The following is a 23,135-nucleotide window of genomic DNA, read 5'->3' on the forward strand; positions in this document are numbered from 1 at the left end:
GTGGTTTTGCAAGGGCTTTTGTGCGGCACTATTTCTTGTCAAAGATCAGTCTCTTCCTGCAGTTTCAACACAGTCACACGGCATTTTGTGTTATAGTCACGACTATACTACAAAAATCGTGTTCACCAACACGATTTTTGCCATTTTTTTCACGTCACACAGAACGATTTTAAAAGCAATGTAAATAATAACAAATTAGAAGGAAAGTTTCAGTATTCTGAGGCTCTGAGCCCCATTTATTTTCCTCGCGGACGGCAAAAAAACTCAGACATTATACAATTTAAATAAAAGGGATAGGGTTAGGGCAGTGCTTCTCAAAGTGTGGTCCGCGGACCACTGGTGGTCCGTGAGCGCCCCTTAGTGGTCCGTGAGTATATTGGTAACATTTCACATTTGAAATAAATAAATACATTTAAGTTTTCCGCACTCTCGCGGGAATATCTCCGCAATGGAACGAGCTTAAGTTTCACTTTCTATTGCATGATAAAGCCCAGGGCAACACCTTCGTCACACATGTTGCCACTTGTTTGTACAATTTTCAGGCGATTTATAATCTGTTCTAGAAAAATGATGTGTTTTGGGATATTTGTGGAGTTAGGTGGTCCGCGAGTGTTTTTTTATTGGTTAAGTGGTCCTTGGTATGAAAAAGTTTGAGACACACTGGGTTAGGGTAAGATATTGAGTAAGAAAATGTTTTTATGAACCACACAGCTTCTGGTCTTCCAAGACCCGACCAGACAAAAAGACGTGGTGCAGGCACGAAACATACTACCAATAGAAATATATTGCTTTTACATCGTTCTGTGTGACACGAAAAAAATGCGAAAATCGTGTTGGTGAACACGAATCAATAGATAAAATTAATTTCGTGACTATAACATGAAATGCCGTGAGGGTTGGCAGTTCACAGTCTTTTTGCTAAGTTTTATTTAATGTACAAAAAAACACATAAAGAAGAGCACAGTATCAGCCTTCTTATCTAAGTTTTTTGCAAGACAGGATACAAGAATATTTCCTAAAACAAAATGTGGCAGTTTGTCTGAGCGGTCATTAGACACAGACAGAAAAACACTTTTATTTAATTTATTTTTTTATCAATATGTTTATTGATTTTCAGCTTACAAAAAAATCACATACATAGGACGAAGACATAGAGCCAAAAGCAATACATATATACACAGGACAACTACTTTACTTTACATTAAAGAAAAAATAACAACACTAAATTAAATTGGTACATACCATAAGGGCACTCTAATACATCGGCAACCATCCAGTTTTCTAGCAATAGGACCGTATTTCTACAGAGAAAAACACTTTTAATAACAAAACAGAAGCGAGATGGCAAACTTCATCAGTATTTATTTCCGTCACAACAGTAGCACTATAAGACAATTTAAACAAATGACTCGCTGCTGCAGGAGGAAAAATATCAAGTCACTTTCATGTGTTTCTTTTTGATCGAGTACGTTTGTGTTTTAAATCGTTATCTTGGTTCAAAGTGGTTTCAGATTTTACTTATACATGTGAATATGTAACACACCAAGCATTCATCACTGGAAGAAGACTTGAAAGTGTAGCACATGCTGAGTCCATATGTATTTATTATTTTATAAAGATGGCATTTCAGCCCTCAGGCATTCCCATAACCTTAAATAAATAAAAGGGGGTAAAAAGAAATAAAAGTGAATGCATGTGGAGCCTTTTTCCCTTCTTTCTCACATGATATACACATAATTATTTGATGATTATGAGCCACAATTTGGAAAAATCTGTGGCGTGAATCAAGCCTTTGCCTCTTGCTCTTTTTTCTATAAATATCTGCACAATACACTTGGGTGCAGTGCACAAATAGATCAATTGTTAATTAGCACAATGATGAAAAACATTTCAGTGCTTTGCAAAATATTTCTCTAAATCACTACCTTGTCATTTAAGATCAAGCTTTACTTTCTTGTTCTAATTTTGGCAGATTCGTGTTTCTCACTTGCCTCATAAAATTGCGTCAGTCCCAATGAGTGGGTTTGCAGTTTGCTCCTAACATCTAATATCTATTAAACCCCTTCTCTGTTGTTCATCATCAAGGTTCATTTTCAGCTTACTCTTAAAGGGCACGAGGCCCTGTTTGAATACAGATGACACAATTATTACAGGACAATCTGTGCGGGATTACCTTCGTGTGTCAGGAGACGTCTGAAATTAAAGCGGTGTGACACAGATACTATTCCCCGTGCAGGAAATACATTTAAGTAAAGATTGTTATGTAACTGTGAAATGTGCCTGGAGGACTGTGAGTCACAGGTGACCAGCAGGATCAGTGTGAAGTATTTATGCAGAATTTTTTGTGTATGTAAAGTTGCTTTTTAGGCATTTCATCTTATGCCGTGACAATATTATCATTTATATTATTAATAAAGTAAAGTGCTTATGTTCTTAACCTTTCAACAATATGTTAAACAAAAGTTAGAAGTGAGAACCATGATTTGATTTTATGATCAAATAAAGTAAGCACTGTTATGGAAATAATTATCATAAGACGCCAATTAGTAACATACAGGACAAACCTCGATGTCTGTTTACCTTCTTTAAGGACACAGGCGGCTTAGCCAACAATGTTATTGTTCCCATTCTGTGACCGGTCAATACTGGGATACAGATGGTCTGTGTTGTGGGTACACTGGGACACTTCCTTCTCTGTATTTGTGGACTCCAAGGTAAAATCTTCGAGGTCATAAGTGTCCGAGGCAAGTAGCTCTGTGTTCCCACACTGTTTAGGCTATCTCCTCAAATATGTTGTTTACTCTCTGCGAAACCAGTTAGATGGGCTGGCAAGAGAGAGGCTCTCCAGAATTGACGTGGCAACTCTACCGTGGAGTCAGAACCTCTGACTCTTGGATTTGTGATGTGAATACTCTGGTACCAACTCCAAATAAACCATCATGTGTTTGACATCAAAGCTACTGCTCTTCCCGTGTCTCCTTCCTGAGTCGGTGACTCCCACTGCATAGCTACACAGAAGTTTCCTCTACAAGCACAACATGATGTTTCAGAATAAAAATACAGGCCTACTGTACATAACACCCTAAAAAGAAGAATAGGGCCCCTTTAAGGAAAAGGGGTTAGGAAAACCCATATTACCGGATTTTCTTCTTGACTATTCGATGCCACAAACACAACTGCATGCTATTTTTTCACCTCTTATAAATCCTGTGTGTCGCTCTTGGTGTAAAGTCGGTATCAAATGGGAGTAAAGTTTGGGGTCAAATGGGTGTAGAGTTGGTGGTCAGATGGATGTAGAGTTGGTGTCAGATGGGTGTAGAGATGGAGGTCAGATGGGTGTAGAGTTGGTGTCAGATTGGTGTAGAGATGGAGGTCAGATGGGTGTAGAGTTGGTGTCAGATTGGTGTAGAGATGGAGGTCAGATGGGTGTAGAGTTGGGGTCAGATGGGTGTAGACTAGAGTTGGTGTCAGATGGGTGTAGAGTTGGTGTCAGATGGGTGTAGAGTTGGTGTCAGATGGGTTTAGAGTTGGTGTCAGATTGGTGTAGAGATGGAGGTCAGATGGGTGTAGAGTTGGGGTCGGATGGGTGTAGAGATGGAGGTCAGATGGGTGTAGAGATGGAGGTCGGATGGGTGTAGAGATGGAGGTCAGATGGGTGTAGAGATGGAGGTCAGATGGGTGTAGAGATGGAGGTCAGATGGGTGTAGAGATGGAGGTCAGATGGGTGTAGAGTTGGTGTCAGATTGGTGTAGAGATGGAGGTCAGATGGGTGTAGAGTTGGGGTCAGATGGGTGTAGACTAGAGTTGGTGTCAGATGGGTGTAGAGTTGGTGACAGATGGGTGTAGAGTCTTTGGTCAGATGGGTGTAGAGTTGGTGTCAGATGGGTATAGACAGACGGGTGCTCCACCAGCCTCGGCACAAATGTCACCCCTCAGAGGGCCTCGGGTCGCTCTGCACCGCGGAGGAATCACACCTGCACGGATTAATAGATTTCATTCAAATGGGAGCCCGGTGCTATTCATGCATTGGCAGAGCCCGACTTCATTAGAGCTGCTCTTCTTTCTGGGGTCAGAGGAGGAATGACACAGGCAGGCAGCGACATGATAATGAAGGTTATGAAGTTTTAACGCACTTTCTACATTACTGGACTCCCTTTGATTGAGAAATACTCATTTAAAAGTTGGGGAATTTTGTTATTAAAGTTGTAAAGCTTCCTTCACAGGACCCAGAAGGCAATAATTTGACTTTTTCCTTCCTCCATGAGCCGCTATGATCAAGTTTTCATGCTGCAGCGCTTATATTTTCCCATAAGGACACATTAAAGTTAATTAGCATGCTGAGAATTTGGAGATACGTCTTTCACAAAATTATATTTTAAGATTATACAATCAAATTAGGTTTATTTTTTTATTAACTGGATCCCCGTTTGCTAATGCATCATAAAGGTCCCATGTCATGGCCATTTCTACTGATCATAATTCCATTGTTGAGGTCTACTAGAATACATTTATATTGTGCAATTTTCCAAACTCACATTGGTTTCTCACAGCATCTCTGTATAGTATGTGTATTCACTCTCTGTCCTAAACGGCTTGTTGGAGCTCCTGCCCCCCCTCCCTGTGAGCCCAGTGGCCGTTCAGACAGCGAAACCCAGCCCCAAACACACCTGCTGCCTGGCTGGGAGTTTGTGTGTGTGCCCAGGCTGAGTTCCGCGGTGTCTCGCTGTCTTGCCGACCTCACACCAGTGAGCCAGCTCACAGTGTCCTGCTCCTCGCAGCAGCGAGCCACCGCCGAGTGTGTGTGTGAGGAAGTCCGCGGATTGGTCCAAACGTAATGGCGCCGCGGACGTAACATTACGTCACTATACCCGAAAATACGTCACTATACCCAAGAAATAAACAATGAAAAAGAGAAATGTCCAACGAGGCATTCTGGGGCAGCATAGACAGGTATTTTCTGTGTTAGAGTTTTACTCGCTACAGGGTGTACTTTGAGGGTTTGTGACTCTGCAGACCGTTTACATGCAGAAAAAGCTACATAACACAAGGGGACGGGTAATAACCGGAAAAGCATGACAAGGGACCTTTAAGTCTCTCTGTGGTCCACCAAAGGACAAAACAAACAAACAAAAACAAATAAATAACTAAAAACATTTATAATAATAAAGTAAATAATGAAATAAAAGGTAAAGTAGTAAAAGTAGATCCTGAAGTGATCATTGCATTTCTAACTCTTAAAAAAGGATCAGAAAACAACAAATTAAATACGTGTGCCTTTAATTGGCAGCTTGTTTTATGTACATTAAATGATTCTTGTAGAAAAAACCCAAAAAGTTGTTTCAAAAAAGAGTTTGAGTTTAAAAACAACAACTATGTTGTGCTATGGCAGTAATCATTTAGCAAGAACAACCTCTAATTTTAAACTCCAGATGTTGTTTTGCAGTCATTCAGGATGCTTCTTCCCTTCTACTAGCGCCGGGCGAACTGTCAAAGCAGCATTGATTGTATCGACATGTAATTAAATGGTAATTCAGCGAGGCAGTGTTATTATGGGAGGCTCCGCATGAACGGTCCCTTTAATTATCTCTGATTGTGATTGTAACAGCGCCGTGCATCTTTATCTTTCTTGTGCATTGTTTTTACCCAACTTTCCCAGAGTCCAGACAATGGTGGAGCTGCAGTGTTTTCTCAAAGCACCGCCTCCAGAGGGTGGAGGTCACAGAAAACTTCCTCTGCTGTGATTGAATACTAGTTACTGTAGGCTGTGAGACGACGTGCTGCTGATACTCAGTCTTTAGTCTTTTTTCAAGGACAGTACAGAGTAGTGTGTGTTGCCATTTTAGCACTTCCTGTTCCCTCATCTAGAATTGAATATGTTTTTTGGTAGTTATCCTTGAGTAAGGTCTGTGGTTTTCATGTTTTGTTCTACGATATAAAATACATCAGTAAATACCCCTATGGTGAATTTAGAAATGGCGGTTGCTAACAAGTGTCTAAATGAGACGACTAAACGTCATCACACCCGAAAAGAACCGCCTTCAGCTTAGCGGTGGTGACGTGAAGTCATGTGACCGTGCTGTAGTTCCTTTATAGCCCAACATTAGCCACCTTTAGCTTAGCTGTGTTGACGTGAAGTCATGTGACCGTGCTGTAGTTCCTTTATAGCCCAACATTAGCCACCTTTAGCTTAGCGGTGGTGACGTGAAGTCATGTGACCGTGCTGTAGTTCCTTTATAGCCCAACATTAGCCACCTTTAGCTTAGCGGTGGTGACGTGAAGTCATGTGACCGTGCTGTAGTTCCTTTATAGCTCAACATTAGCCTCCTTTAGCTTAGCGGTGGTGACGTGAAGTCATGTGACCGTGCTGTAGTTCCTTTATAGCTCAACATTAGCCACCTTTAGCTTAGCGGTGGTGGCTTGAAGTCATGTGACCGTGCTATAGTTCCTTTATAGCTCAACATTAGCCGCCTTTAGCTTTGCGGTGGTGACGTGAAGTCATGTGACCGTGCTGTAGTTCCTTTATAGCCCAACATTAGCCGCCTTTAGCTTAGCGGTGGTAGGGTTGCCAACCGTCCCGTATTAGCCGGGACGCCCCGTATTTTAGCCAAAAGGGACTCAAAAGGGAAAAATAAAAAATATGTTTCTGTTTGCGCGCAATGCAGTGTGTCTGTCTAACCCTGTGTGTTTGTGTGTTTGTGTGCTGTATGAGAAGGGCGCTAGGACCGCTCAGTTGACAGGGCAGGCACAATGCTTGCACGTGTGTGTGTGTGTGTGTGTGTGTGTGTGTGTGTGTGTGTGTGTGTGTGTGTGTGTGTGTGTGTGTGTGTGTGTGTGAGTCAGTCAGCTGATTGATGGGAAAATGCTGGGAAAATGCTGGGGAAATGGTTGGTTGAAGGATAACATTAAGTCTAATAATGATGTACCGTGCATGTTCACATCATGTATACTTTGCATTACTTAATACCATTTTTCAAATATTTTATTTTTGAACATTTTGGACAAAATAGCCAATTGTACATCGAGGTGCCCAGATGTCCCTAGTGCCCACCTATCCGATTTGAACATGCTGATGTACAATGTGATGTAGTAGCCTAATGCAGGTGTAAGACCATTGTGTTTGTATTGTGTTATAGGTATGCATAGTTTTCTATGCATTTTGAGGGTTTTGGGGGGTTTGACCCCCAAAAACATTTTCGAACCCTAGGGGCTGGCTCCCCCAAAAGAATTAAATAACATAACCCTAACCTAACCCTAACCCTAAAACCGAAATAAAGTAACAAATAAAAGTAACTAAATCCGCCAGAAAACCGAAAAGCGGGGGACACATGCATATGTCCCGTTTCTCCATTTCTGGAAGTTGGCAACCCTAAGCGGTGGTGACATGAAGTCATGTGACCGTGCTCTAGTTCCTTTATAGCCCAACATTAGCCGCCTTTAGCTTAGCGGTGGTGACGTGAAGTCATGTGACCGTGCTGTAGTTTCTTTATAGCCCAACATTAGCCGCCTTTAGCTTAGCTGTGATGACATGAAGTCATGTGACCGTGCTGTAGTTCCTTTATAGCCCAACATTAGCCGCCTTTAGCTTAGCTGTGGTGACATGAAGTCATGTGACCGTGCTCTAGTTCCTTTATAGCCCAACATTAGCCGCCTTTAGCTTAGCGGTGGTGACGTGAAGTCATGTGACCGTGCTGTAGTTCCTTTATAGCCCAACATTAGCCACATTTAGCTTAGCGGTGGTGACGTGAAGTCATGTGACCGTGCTGTAGTTCCTTTATAGCCCAACATTAGCCGCCTTTAGCTTAGCTGTGGTGACATGAAGTCATGTGACCGTGCTCTAGTTCCTTTATAGCCCAACATTAGCCGCCTTTAGCTTAGCGGTGGTGACGTGAAGTCATGTGACCGTGCTGTAGTTCCTTTATAGCCCAACATTAGCCACATTTAGCTTAGCGGTGGTGACGTGAAGTCATGTGACCGTGCTGTAGTTCCTTTATAGCCCAACATTAGCCGCCTTTAGCTTAGCGGTGGTGATGTGAAGTCATGTGACCGTTCTGTAGTTCCTTTATAGCCCAACATTAGCCGCCTTTAGCTTAGCGGTGGTGATGTGAAGTCATGTGACCGTTCCGTAGTTCCTTTATAGCCTAACGTTAGCTTTTTACTTCAAAAATCATAAAGGGGATTGGATCATATTTTTGCTATAATCCAAAATCACATCGAGAAATCCCATTGAACCAGGGAGATGCTGCTCCAAAAATACGTCATCACCAGGTCATCACTCTACCTATTGAATGTTGAATATAATCTCCCTCTATCTGTTTCATATGTGTGTGAATCTGGCTCTAATACTAGCCAATTCCTCTCCATCCAATGACCTCACTGCACGTCACTGTTACAGAAACCGCCGTGCAGGCGGAATGGCAATACAAGGTTGAAGTATTCTTATCAAATTACATCCTTCCCTCTGCTCCAAAAGTCCCTCACGATGCTGCTTTTAAACAAATACGTTTCATTACGTCAGCCTGCCTTGATGTGATTTATGCCACGGCCTCTTTCTGTCCCTGATTGGGGTCGCCAGTGAAGGACGGGACCCGTCACTTAGCAAATGACACGAGCGTTTACGTCAACATAAATGCCTTTAGTGCATGTGTGGATGCAGAATCGTAGTGAAAGTGTTTTCTAGTAACAGTAGCTCTGCACGCTGTCAGGGCTGTAGTGGATTTACAATTAAACTAGGAGTTGTAAAATGGAAATTGAGATATTAAAGCTTTAATAATGCTTATGAAATTCAACTTTTAACAAATGTTATGCTGAAGTATTGTAATATTTGAGAATATCGCCCATAACAAGAGCGCTGCTCACTCACTCGGATAATGCCGTGCTTGCAAGCATTAAAAGATCTTGGGAGGATAAATATCAGAATATAATCTTTTTGCATTAATTGCCTCTCTCATCACACTCTGATTTTAAGATGTGACGGCAAGTGGCTGAGAGTGAAAGTGGGGAATGAGTGAGAGCGACTGAAATAGCCTGAGCATTATACAAAAAACAGGAGAAGCAGGTAACCAAAGAGACAACGAGAGGAGGGAGAAGAGGGAGCCCTCACCATCTGTGCTGGAGCTGGAGGATCAGTAATTGTTCCTGAGAGGGGGGGGGGGTTCTCTGAGTGTCACGTCTTAACGCACAGGTGAGGGCCATCACCTTCCATGTGCTCTCATTAATACCGATGTCAGTAATGACCTTCTCCCAGAACCGCTCGATCCTCGCTGACACGCGACTCAGCTGATCTGCAGATTTCTCATGGCGCTGTACGGCCATTCTCATCATTCAAGATTCAAGGCTTTTATTGTCATGTGTACATAGCAACAGTGTTGTTATGACAATGAAAATCTGAGGTCACAGGCTCCTCCAACAGTGCAACACAATAAAACAGATAAAATAGTGCAAGTAAATACAAATAAAATTGAATATAATAGAAATTGTGCAGAATAGTCTACAAGTAATTGGAATATTGATATACATAAATTACAACCAGATTAATCTTATGGATGTTCTTTCAAAAGTTTCATTGTGGACCGCTTCCTGTGACGATAACATTATTTAAATTAATTTAGCTTGTGCTTGTATCCAGAGTGACCAGCCAGGAGGATACAAGGATCAAGTATCCTTCATTATCCTTTCTTCAATCATGGCTGTAGACTCCTAATTCTGCTTTCTTCATATTACAGCTGCACAGGGGCTAAGTAACGTTAGTAAAGAAATAGCAGAGAGAACAGCAGAATAGCTTTAAGGCTATCCTGCAATATTTATTAAAATATCTGAGTCAGTGTGGGTCTCATATGGTAGAACGTAGTTTTACGTCTCTTTAAGTCTGGTTGGAGGACTTCATGTCAGTGCCAGAGGCGTGTAGTCTCATAATCCACCCATATGACAGCCGTTAGTGTGTAAGAATGAAAGAAGGAGTTTATTTCCCTGTTTCTATTTTTAGAGAACAGGATAGTACATGAAGGTCATTGTTCAGTAGTCCTAGAACAAACAGTAGATTATAGTATCAACAGAAGACTTACAGTGCTTAATAATTTGTTTTAATGTACTGTAGTGGTTGGTTGTTCTGGAAAGTGTCCCATTTAGGAACAAGAGTCTTTCAATACACATGATAAAATATGAATATGCTGGCTGTCTCGTACCCAGAGGGCAGGACATGAAAGTATAAATACAGAGAAGTTGCTTCCTCTGCAGCTCTCAGTGGGAAACGGATAATATTGCTGGAGTTAAACATGTTGATGTTGAGGAGGATCCTCGGAGGCCGAGCTGTTAATCAGAGCTCAGGGTTAAATCTCTGATGTCAGCACAGTGGACACGATATATCATGCCGAGACACAGAGAGACACTTCAGAGCCTCATTAGCAGCAGGGGTGGAAAGTACCTAAGTATATTATTTACTTAAATACTGTACTTAAAGGTAGGGTAGGTAATTCACTTCAGAAACACTTTTTGTTATATTCCATGGAATGCTCTTAACATCCCGATAGCAATGAATACATTAAATGCTTTGACAATAAATACATAAAAATACAAATACAAAAACGTCATCTGTGGAAGCCGTGGCGCTGTAAAAAGCATGACCAATCATCTGAGCCGGCCCGGCTAAAGTAACTGGATGGCCTACCTGCCTGTCAGCCTTCCATCTGTGCACAAACTTATCTCGTGCCCTCATTGGTCATGTGCGCGTTCGTGTGTGTTGGAGGAGGGGCTCTGTAAGGAAGTCAGAAGGAAGGGGAAGATTTTTTTTCGGTTGCGTACTTTCAAATTCTAGCGCACTCGAGCTGGTTTCTCCATTCTTACCTACCGTACGGTACTTACCCTTAATCCTTAGGTACTTTTCAATCTACGTTTTACTTTTACTTCATTTCGTTTAATTTTTTTTATTATTGTATTTTGTATAGTTCATATAGGATTTTATTATTGTATTATTCTTTAAAATTATTGAGAAAAAATCTGACTTCTGAGCTATTCAGAAGATTAAAAAAATAACAATAACAAGTATTTTCCGGAAAATAACCTTCTCTCAAAAATACATAATTTAAAAAATATATATTTTCCAGAGAATTCATTTTCAGAAAATGGACCCAAAAAAATTATCTGAGAAAAGAAATAAAAATAATTCCGAAAAAATGTTAAAAAACGTTTTTTTTTGGCTTTTAAGAATAAATTCTGAATTCTGACTCTTTCTACGAATTCTGACTTCTCTGAAAAAATATATATCTTATTCAGAATTCTGAGTTTTTCAGAATAATCGATATCAGGCAAACCAATTTCAGCGAAATAATGTTTGTTTTTTTGAGAAAACAAAAATCTCAGTAAAATATTTTATTTCTGAAAAGGAAGACAAGTACACGTCAGAATACTTTTTGTTATTTAAAAAAGAAATCAGAAATATTTTTTTTTTCCTGAGATCAAAGTCAGAATTCTTAGAATTTCTGAAAATAATATCATTTATTTTTTTTAACTTATTCTCAGATACTTTTAGTTTTTTTATATTACAGAAAAAAAATCTGAATTTTAAATATTATTTCTGTCAGAAATATGATCTGACCAAGAGTAAACTTTTGGTCAGATCTCAAACCTTTTTTCCCATGGGTCCCTGATCGTCTTCCATTGATATCCATTAAGTGATGTCCCTAAGAAATATAGGTTTGGGACCATTTTAGGACAACAAATACTAAAACAGAAGTGGACAGGACAGGAACGTTTCAGGTTTGGTTTTACATTCAAGTATTTTAGATATCCTGCGATATTCACCATCCTCTAAACAAAAAGTAATCTGTAGAGAACATTTGTTGGCAGATCCTCCTCAACAGGCTCCCAAACTTTCTCAGTTCAAGGACAACAAATATTACATTTGGCCACGTAGTATTTTAGGACATTTTATCCCTGTAGGCGAAGCAGACGGAAACAAGAAGAGGGAGACATTAGGGAATGAAACACATCAGAAACTAAAGGGATGAGTGAAGTAGATATGTGGCAGATAGAGAAGGACAGGGAATCAGAGATAAAGGAATGAGGGAAAGATAAAGGCTCCGAGACTCAGAGGGAAATAAACCACCAGAGAGAGCAGAGAATATGTGAGGAACCGTCCCAGTGACAGGCAGCCGTCATCAGAGATACACATCAAAACAAATAGGGATCCAATTTGGAGAATTGGTACATTTTATTTATACATGCACTTCTTAAAGGAGGTTTAAATTGGGAAATATGCTCAGTTACCGACGTGAGAATACCACTGAATATGGAACTACAAGCAGCATCCACTTAGCTTAGCATAACAATTATAATAACTATTATTTTATTATTACATCTTTATTTTACTTTAAAGGTCTCCTATCATGCAAAATGCACTTTTTTATGTCTTTTATACATAAATATGTGTCCCCGGTGTGTCAGGGAACTCACGCAGCGTCAGAAAATAAAACCCTTTCTCTTTTCCTCCGTACCCACATCTTTTAAAAACGGGGGTGCAACCAAGCCCCCAGGAAGTGCGCCGGACTCTGATGAAAATATTCGTAGTGTCCAAACGGCGGTACTACAATTTCCGTATCAGCCCGTGACGTCACCCGGCCCAGAAAGACTTTTCCCCATTGACTAACATTGGGAAAGAGACGTCTGTAAATCAGCGGATATTATTATAACTAAATAAACTACCCAGGATGAACTATCTTATAGCCCTTATTAGAATCATTAGGTCCTTAAAGTTGTAACGTGCATTAAAAACCGAATCTAGATTTATTTTCTCTTTCCGTTCATTCCAGTGAGCCGAGAGTGGGAGTTCGGGGGGCGGGGCTAAAGGGGCGCATGCTCTGTGAGCGCACGTACAGGTTCTTCTGCTCTGACAGCCAGGCATGCTAGGTAATCTGTGACGTTTCGCTCTCTCAAAAGTTGGGCCATTTTGTCTTCATGCGCCAATGAGCAGCTCTCATAGGAAAGAACAAGACCCCGCCTCCCACGCTGTATCCAGTTCTTATTATACATGGGCACAACGAGCGGATACAGATTTGCTGACATGACGTAATTTCGGATGGTGAACCTGTGGAGAGTTGCTTTCAGAAACAATGCCTGACGTGTTTTGGACGTAATCTTGTCTTTGTTTACATTAGCAAGCCTCGCTAACACTCAGAGCTAACCTGTACTGGAGAGCACATGTGTTTAAAAAGCAGGAAATAAAAAAAGGAACTCACCTTGTGATAAACCCGCAAGAGAAAAAGCATTTGAGCTCCATACTGTTTCAGAAATAATCTTTGATGTGCTTTAGAACAGGATGGCGTTTTATCACAGCAGAATTTAACTTTATCTCCGGTAGAATTCTGATCAGGCATTAGCTCCGCCTCCTCTTTTTTTTTCAAGCTAAGGACCCAAGATCCGCGTTTCTCTGGGTGTTTCTCAATGTCGAGTAAAGCTGCTCCAGAGCCACTATTTCAAGCATACTACGTCATCGAGTGCCGCCGAAGGACTATTCCAATGTCCAGCATACTTGGAATTCTACCGAGCCTGGCGTACTTCGTAGCGAGACATTTCGAGGATGCACATGTGTAGACTCCGCGGTCTTAAAATCTCCACAATGCTTTGCGCACGGACCAATTTCCCCAATCTCCCATCTGTGGCAGAAAATGTAAGGCGGGGCCTCTCATATGACGCACACCTGCACACTTGCTCGCCTGTTCCACTCTTTGTGGAGGCTCCTAGGGAGGCTGTCGGCAAAAGGCCGTCGGCCAAATAAATCACGCTGATTGTCTGTTCAGCTTAGCGAATCAGTGCATGGGAAGCGAAACGGAAGTGAAGAAGGCACACACAGACGGCTATCATTTTTTATTTTCGAGTATCGCACTAAACATGTTTTCGATTATTAGTCGTTATGTGAAACAGTCTGTGATGATGGACGAGAGTGAAAATGGAACGCACGCTATTTGTTATTTGTATATATCACGCAGTCTGTCTTCCGGTTGCCTCTTTTGAATGACGAATACACACTACCGCCGCCTGCTGGTAAGGAGAGTTATTGCCACTCACGCATGTGCAGTTCGTATGTGCTACTTGGCCGTCGGCTGAAGTCTTTGCGGTGTGTTCCAGTGCGACTGTTGGCCAAGACGCAGGAGACGTGAGGCGACGCAACAATCGGGTCCGTCGGGACGTGTTCTTTGGGGTCAGCTTGGTGTGTCAGGGCCTTAAAATGCAAGGTTTGTTTGTATTTTGAGATTAGATTATATCATAATAATAATAATATATTTAATACAAAATAAAGGATAATATATTTTAATACAAAATAATTAATAATGTATTTAATTAATAAAACAATTATAATAATAATATAATTATTAATCAATCATAATAGATTGTCCATCCATCCATCCATCCATCTTCTTCCGCTTATCCGTGGTCGGGTCGTGGGGGTAGCAGTTCCAGCAGAGAGCCCCAAACTTTCTTTTCCCTGGCGACATCAACCAGCTCTGACTGGGGGATCCCAAGGCGCTCCCAGGCCAGCGAAGAGATATAATCCCTCCACCTGGTCCTAGGTCTACCCCTTGGTCTCTTCCCAGCTGGACGTGCCTGGAACACCTCCCTAGGGAGGCGCCCAGGTGGCATCCTAACTAGGTGCCCGAACCACCTCAACTGGCTCCTTTCGACGCGAAGGAGGAGCGGCTCAACTCCGAGTCCCTCCCTGATGACCGAACTTCTCACCTTATCCCTAAGGGAGACACCAGCCACCCTGCGGAGAAAACCCATCTCGGCCGCTTGTATAGTATATAGATTGTGTAGCTGCATAATAAATAATAGATGTAATAAGTTGAATGTATTTAGGAACCTGTGGAATAAAGAACATGCCCTTTACTGAGGATATAACTGGCTCTTAGTCCAAAAACGAAACGTTGTGTCTGCTGGTAGACGCTGCCTCTCTTCTTGGCAATTATCGTGTTTGTTTACAGTCCCTAATATCTCGAGATGGATGTGTTAAAAATATGTATTGATGTCAAAATGCGTCTCGTCGTGGCAGCTTTAATTAGCTCAGCAGAGACGAAAAAACACGACTCTTCATGCGTGAAAGGGTTCCATCAGGAGGGCGGAGGGAAATCACCCGACATTCAGAGAAATCATGGGATCCTTCAGCTGAAGGATGTTTCAGCTCTCTGACGCAGGAACATGGAGACAGCAACGAGGTGTGTGTGTGTGTGTGTGTGTGTGTGTGTGTGTGTGTGTGTGTGCGTGCGTGTGTGTGTGCACCTTTATGAAGTGATGATTAATTGTTGCCACAGCAGGTTATGTCTTAGTAATGGAGCTCTGTGTACATCATATATTTTAATAGTTAAAAACAGCATCACGTTGCCGCTTTCACTCAGGTTGCCCATATGTCTCTTAAAGGCTCGCAACATGGGAATTGTAGTCTTTTAAAGTCCCTTGACTACAAAGGTAGCCACCAGGTGACAATAGGTTTGACAAAAACAACAACCTGGCTCTGGCATTGTCTTTCTGCTTATATACCTGTCTATTTGGTTTACCATCTTTTACTATCTATGTGCACTATTGAACTTAAAGTGTGTGTCTTTATATATATTTACTGTTCTTCCTGCTGGGAGTCGGACACTGCGCCCCCCCACCGCTGCTCTTACTCTCCTGGCTTCAGATCAGCTGGACTAATGATAATGAAGCCCACGGCAATTAATGCACTTATCTCCTTAAATGATGATGAACCAAGGTGTGTGTGTGTGTGTGTGTGTGTGTATGTGTGTGTGTGTGTGTGTGTGTGGTGTGTGTGTGTGTGTGTGTGTGTGTGTGTGTGTGTGTGTGTGTGGTGTGTGTGTGTGTGTGTGTGTGTGTGGTGTGTGATTCAGGCAGCTGATAACACACACAGGTTAATTGGTATCATGTGTTCAGAAGCAGTCGGACCTTTGTTTGGTTTCTCTGATCAGTTCATTTCCTGCTTGGTTCTTTATGAAATGATGATGAAGACGTCAGAGATGTGAATCTCCCGAGGCCTCCTCTCCTCTCTGTCACCCATCCTGTCGTGTAATTATCTTTGGATGACTTCCTTCTCTTTTTATTCTTATTAATATCATTTAGTGATGCTTTGCCTGAGGGGTGTTGCTGTGTCACTGTTTCTGTTTCGGCAGAAACAATCCTGCAGAGTCATGATATAATATATAATATAATAATATTAGCATATTTTATTTGACATTTCATTACGTGTTCACGGCTGTTACTGGATGCTTCGCCCCTGATTGAGTGTCAGAATATCAGATGTGACTAATCAGTGAATAGAAATCTGTTCCCTCGCTGAAGTGCATCATTTAATTACAACCTCACACTCATTAAAGAGTGATTTATGTAGCTCGATATCACGTGTAAAGTCTTGACATGTTCATTATTTATTAGATGACATGATATTCATAATCCTTAGAACATTACGCAGGAATAAACAGATTGCCAATATGCCGATATTTTCACGGATACTGAAATAAACATATATTATTTCCGCCTTAATGCAGAGTACATCAAGTCTCCCTTAAAGAGAAATGTATGTTTTATTATGGCTTCTGTTATGGTGATGGCAGATGGAAAACACAATGTAACCTAGACCTACTATGAAAGGGGAACTCCCCACTCTTCCAACTGTTCCCACTCCCAAGCGGTCAGGGAAACATCACATTTGCAGTTCTAGTAAGTAAACAAGTAAAAAGTAAACGGGCAATCACAGTTCTCAAAAACTCCAAATGTACAGAAAGCATTCACCTAACTATGAATACCAAAGCCAATTTGTAGGTTAGCACTTCGCTACCTTAATGCAGATCCCTAAATATAAAAAATGCAGACCTTCTGTTGGAAGCAGGCTGACACGCTACATTTTTTTAAAGTGGAGTCATCAGGTCCAATCAGGAAACTAGGCACTACCTGCACACACACACACACACACACACACACACACACACACACACACACACACATACACACACACACACATGCACACGTACACACACATGCACACGTACACACATACCATGTATACATCACTTCAGGGGACATTACATTGACTTACATGCATTTCCTGGAGACTTATCCTAACCCTAACCAACACATGCCTTACCCTAACCCTTAACCAAGTCTCCACCCTAAAAGTAAAGATTCCCCTCATGGGGACCTCCAATTTGTCCCCATAAGGGAGGCGAGTCCCCACACGTGACAGTGTAAACAGATGTAGGTCCCCACAAGTATAGTAATGCTAGGATACACACACACACACCAAAGGTCACAACAACATTCAGGTCACATGGAAAGATGCCGTGTTTCTTTGTGTTTTCGCTGCATGGTGTCAGAATAACCGGGAAATGACTTCCCAACCTGTGAAAATATACACAGATACCCCGTCAAATCAATACAGCAGCTTTCATCGGACTGCATTTAGCATTACTCAACTTTTAATTAAATGTTTTATGCTTATAGCTGCAGATCATGACATAGAAGGCAATTCTGTTGATTCCTATTCGACATGTTCCCTTTAATACACCTCGTTTGTTCCTTTCCCTCTGTGTCGGCTAATTGAATAATCAGAGCGTTATATTTCACACCTCAGGGTCGATACTCTGCAGCATCACATCTCTCTCTCTTTTAATCAGGCATGCTTCCTCCATTTCCACTGCTCATCCACTTTTTCTGTTTCCTCCCCTCCTCTTCCTCCCCTCACAGCCATGTTGTTATCAGACGGTAAGACGTGCATCCCTCCTCTAACACCTTTCTTTGCTGTGTTTTTTTCTAATACCATCCCTGAATTTGAGTCTCTTTTGCATGGCGTGAAATCTCAGAGGACTTTATTCTGCTGCTGATGAAGACTTGAGATTATGCGATATAAATAACCCGTCCTCCTCTTCCTCCTCTACTGTCAGCGTTTCACATGCTGCTCTTAGTGATGGATTTCATGCTAATTAATGAACCACAAATCCATAAATCATGTTCTGCAGTCAGGAGGAAGGTGCAACACCTGATAACCGTCGAGATAAAATTAGAAATGTAATTACCTTTGTGGGATTTTGTTATTTATTATTCCTTGTCGAGGAAATGTAGATGCTGCAGGGTAATCCATTCTTTAACATGAGCAAAATAAATCCTGTCAGGACTTGAGGGTGCACACTGTAATTGATTTAGCTCAAAAGTGTGTGTGTGTGTGTGTGTGTGTGTGTGTGGGTGTGTGTGTGTGTGTGTGTGTGTGTGTGTGTGTGTGTGTGTGTGTGTGTGTGTGTGTGTGTGTGTGTGTGTGTGTGTGTGTGTGTGGTGTGTGTGTGTGTGTGTGTGTGTGTGTGTGTGGCTGATGTTTAATGGCAGTGTTAATATGTGACGCTGAGCGTGTTAGAGGCCGTGCAGCAGGCGTCTCTGCAGGAGGATCAGAGGACCGATGCAGACGCTCCGCTTTGATGCAGTTTGACACTGAAGTGATGTTATGAGATCTTTAGTGAGCGGGCACTCAGGAGCTCTGAGGGAGCGTCGTTCTGCAGAGAGGGGGACAGAGAAACATGAGACGCTTACACAAGACATAGTCCGTTTGGCCCGGACGAATCGATCAAACACTCTTTTGGTTTTCTATTAAGAATCAATCAGAAGCAGGTTTAAGGTAGGTTTACACGTACGGGGAATTTGACTTGGTGTCGTGGTGCATAAAAACAAGAATTAAAAACAAAGGTAGAGTATATATAGTAAAATATATGATATGTGATGATATAAGATACTGATGTTCAGTCTAAAGATTTCAAATGAAAGCATACCCAAAGAGGGACATCAACTGGAAAGAATGTCTTGTTTTTTAGAAGCTTAAAAAAGAAAATGTATAAGACAAACAGTTTTTTGTCAAGGCCCTCGTCTTTTCCTTCTCCTGTCTATCTGACGCTCTCCTATCTAATAATAAAGGCAAAAAGAGACAAAAACTCACTCTTTAAAACATGCTCTCTTTACGAGATGCAGGACCTTGAAAGTCATTATAAACTTTAAATTAGAGGAATATAATGGAAAATTCTAGATAATAATAAAATAAATCTGCACTTATTGTTTGTGTTTGCAGTGTTTTGTGAGATTGATCAAGCATGCAAGTGTGTATTGTTAGGGAATAATTTGCTTAGGTATTCAACCTTCGACACAGTTCATCATGTTCTCCTCTCACTGTCTCCTTTCTCACGGCATAGGTCTACGGCCTTGGGTATTGCTGCTATCTCTCTTAAGGAGGAGCAGCTTGGGCGCATTGTTGTTGCCAGTCTGTGACGGAGCACAAGCCGCCATGAGGTAGTTTACTGTTCAGGGACGAAGGTTACCTGGCGCTCATTCTTTCCTATGGACGAGAGCTCTAGTTAGATTCAGGGTCCATAATGTTTAGTCTTACTGATAAAGAATGTTGATTATTACACTCCGAACTACACTGAACAAAAATATAAACGCAACACTTTTGTTTTTGCTCCCATTTTTCATGAGATGAACTCAAAGATCTAAAACATTTTCTATATACAGAAAATAACCATTTCTCTCAAATATTGTTCACAAATCTGAAAAAATCTGTGATAGTGAGCACTTCTCCTTTGCCGAGATAATCCATCCCACCTCACAGGTGTGGCATATCAAGATGCGGATTAGACAGCATGATTATTGCACAGGTGTGCCTTAGGCTGGCCACAATAAAAGGCCACTCTGAAACGTGCACTTTTGCTTTATTGGGGGGGTCGGGGGGGGGTCCGAAAACCAGTCAGTATCTGGTGTGAGGGGTAGGGTTAGGGTTAGGGTAATGTTGTGAATCGAGTGGCCCATGGTGGTGGTGGGGTTATGGTATGGGCAGGCGTATGTTATGGACGACGAACACAGGCCACTCGATTCACAACATTACCCTAACCCTAACCCTATACTCTCACACCAGATACTGACTGGTTTTCGGACCCCCCCCAGACCCCCCCCAATAAAGCAAAAGTGCACGTTTCAGAGTGGCCTTTTATTGTGGCCAGCCTAAGGCACACCTGTGCAATAATCATGCTGTCTAATCAGCATCTTGATATGCCACACCTGTGAGGTGGGATGGATTATCTCGGCAAAGGAGAAGTGCTCACTATCACAGATGTTTTCAGATTTGTGAACAATATTTGAGAGAAATGGTTATTTTGTGTATATAGAAAATGTTTTAGGTCTTTGAGTTCATCTCATGAAAAATGGGAGCAAAAACAAAAGTGTTGCGTTTATATTTTTGTTCAGTGTAGTTAAAACCTCGAGCTACAGAAAGAGTTCTTCAGAATTGATTTGGCAGCCGCTGTGTCAACTCGTGACACACCACCTGTCTTGTCAATTCTCCGGCCGTAACTCCAAATAAACCGTCAGTGTTTGCCATCAAAGCTCCAGCTCTCCTCGTGTCTCTGAGTCCTGTTTCCAATTGCATCAGAAGTTTCCCCCACACGTCTAACATTAGTTTAGCCACCAAGACAAAGAGAACCTTTTTAAAAAGAGGATATTTATTACAACAAGTCTTCTATTATTTTACTTTGCATTGATTGAGTGTGACAGATTTGACTATACATATATGTATAATACTGCATGTAAAGGCTTCACAAATATTATAAAGGCAAAATAAATTAACTTCCCGTAACAGCGAGAAAACCTTTTGATGTTTTGCAGGACCTTGAAAGTCATTGTTGACTCTAAATTAGAAGAATAATGGGAAGTGGTGCAAAATAAATAAATAAATCTGCACTTATTATTTGTTGTTGCAGTGTTTTGTGCATGCAGGTTTTTCTAACCTTCACACAACAAAGTTTAACTCCCACCAAAAGCAGAGAAAAACTATTTGAAAGAAGATATTTCGTGGGTATTTTACCATAAATCAACTATTTTCTCACTTTGCATTGACAGAGTGTGACTGCTATGTGTATAATACTGCATGTAAACAAACTTGGTAAGGCGTGAACATCACAAAGGACCTTGAAAGTCACTGTTGAATTAGAATTTTAATGGGAAATGTTACAAAATAAATCCATAAATCTGCACTTATTATTTGTCGCAGTGTTTTGTGCATGAAGGTCTGTCTAACTTTTACATAACAAAGTCTAACCTCACCGAGAAACAGACAGATTTTGAAATAAGGATATTTAGTATTACAATAAATCTTGTAGTTTTTCACTTTGCATTGATATGTATAATACTGCATGGAAAACAAACTCTTGGATGAGCGTGGACATTCTGAAGTCTGAATAGATGGAAACTGTCTGATGTTTTGTTCTGTGAATAACAACGTGCTGATCAGCTGAGTGTCGTCTCTTTGTGATGTCCTTCTTCTTCTGCCCTCCTCTCCAGATGTGTCAGACAGGAAGATAACGACAGACGAGGAGGAGGCTCGGCGCATCGCGGAGATGGGGAAGCCGGTGCTGGGGGAGAACTCCAAGCTGGAAGTGATTATCGAGGAGTCGTACGAGTTTAAGGTGAGAGAGGTTCCTCTGCAAACAGAGCGGGATATTCCTGTTGCCGCAAACACCGGAAAACTTCAATTCATCTGCTGGATATAACAGATACAGGAAAGAAAAGCAAAATTCTGAAAAAAAAGACATTTTGGAAAAAAAGTTACATTTAAAAAAAAAAAAAAAAAAGTCTAATTCCGAGAAAAAAGTCTAATTTGAGATGCATTGTGGGAACATGTAGTTTATGGGCAATGTGCTTCTGTAAAGCGGCATGTAACCGTATGAACATATAATATTCTTTGCAAGCTCTTGTGGGGCTACATGAAATGAAGTCACGGGCCGAATTTGGCCCCCGGGCCTTGAGTTTGACACCCCTGGTTTAAACAGAGGTGGAAGGAGTACTCAGAGTTTTACTTAAGTTAAAGAAGCAATACTAAAGTGTACAAATACAAGTAAGTGGTTCATTCAGCAAAATGCATTCCCTCTTGGGGATTTATAATCTTGTTCTTCTTCAAAATATATTAACATAAATAAACTCAAAATATATTTTTCTGTAAGATTATTTTATTTCGTAGATGAAAGTTATTTTTATACTGAATTGGAAATTAAATAATTTACTAAGCTATTCTTGCATATATTCTTACAATATTTGTAATCAGGTTTTATAGGTCTTAAACATAATAATAATACATTTTAAAATATTAAAAATGAACAGTAAAAATAATAATAATAATAATTTAAGACATATCATTAAAATAATTTAAAATATATATTTATAATAATAATAATGAGTGCTTTTCATGTTTCACTTAACATATACAGGTTAAAATAAAGAAATCAACACACTTTCAATATAAAACACACAATAATTTTAGATATTTAAATATTAAAATCAGCTTTAAAAAGGGACATTTTGATTTGTGATTTAAATATCGACAGATGTGTGCAGTCATGGATGATCTTACTTTGTAAAGTAAATAGTTACTAAAGTGCAAGTCTCTCAAATGTAGTGAAGTGTAAGGTTAGAGGCCTACTATGGAAATACTTCAGTAAAAGTACCTTGACATTTTACTTCAGTGAATGTGCTTTGTTATTCTCCACCACTCTGTATAAAGTCATCCTCTTTCCTCCATATTTGTGTCTGCTGTGTTCCTTCATCATGCTTCACACATGTTCCTGCAGCTGAACTGGATGCCACTGCCCCCCTGTGGCCACGCTGGTGAACTGCTCCTCACAGCAGCCTCTGGATAGGATGGATTTAATACTGTTTCTATCTGGTTTCACAGAGCACGGTGGACAAGCTGATCAAGAAGACCAACCTGGCTCTGGTGGTGGGAACCAACTCCTGGAGGGACCAGTTCATGGAGGCCATCACCGTCAGTGCAGGTGCTGAAGGGAATAATAATACAAATAGTGGTATGCTAAATAAAAGGACATCAATTGTTTAAAGGGGTCATATTCATTTTTTGGGGGAGTTCCCTTTCCTGTGACCTTGAACAAGACTTGAATGTAAGAAGGACCAAAGCCTTTCACCGCGTGGTAGGCTAGTATGAGAGAAATAAATTGGCTTCTTGTTTGGATGGTTAATCTTAGCATACTACATGTTGTATTCTTAGAAGCTACCGCAGCCCAAAAATATCAGTGTCAGTTTTCAGAAACTAATGCAAGTGGAGTCGTCCCTGAAAG

General features: G+C 40.9%; 1 protein-coding gene across 5 annotated transcripts in view; it reads left to right on the forward strand.

The window, feature by feature from the left end:
* The window catches only part of slc8a3 (solute carrier family 8 member 3), a 203,148-nt gene that overhangs the window by 168,906 nt on the left and 11,107 nt on the right, over positions 1-23,135 (forward strand). For 3 of the 5 annotated variants that reach the window (XM_034197865.1, XM_034197902.1, XM_034197894.1), the window contains 2 exons: positions 21,349-21,473; positions 22,736-22,835. In XM_034197865.1, the coding sequence (XP_034053756.1) occupies positions 21,349-21,473; positions 22,736-22,835 (225 nt within the window). Of the gene's footprint in view, positions 1-17,724; positions 17,743-21,348; positions 21,474-22,735; positions 22,836-23,135 lie in introns of all 5 variants that reach the window. The other 2 variants (XM_034197873.1, XM_034197883.1) reach the window with 1 other exon arrangement.

The sequence above is a fragment of the Gymnodraco acuticeps genome, unplaced genomic scaffold (assembly GCF_902827175.1).
Source record: "Gymnodraco acuticeps unplaced genomic scaffold, fGymAcu1.1, whole genome shotgun sequence".
NCBI lineage: Eukaryota > Metazoa > Chordata > Actinopteri > Perciformes > Bathydraconidae > Gymnodraco > Gymnodraco acuticeps.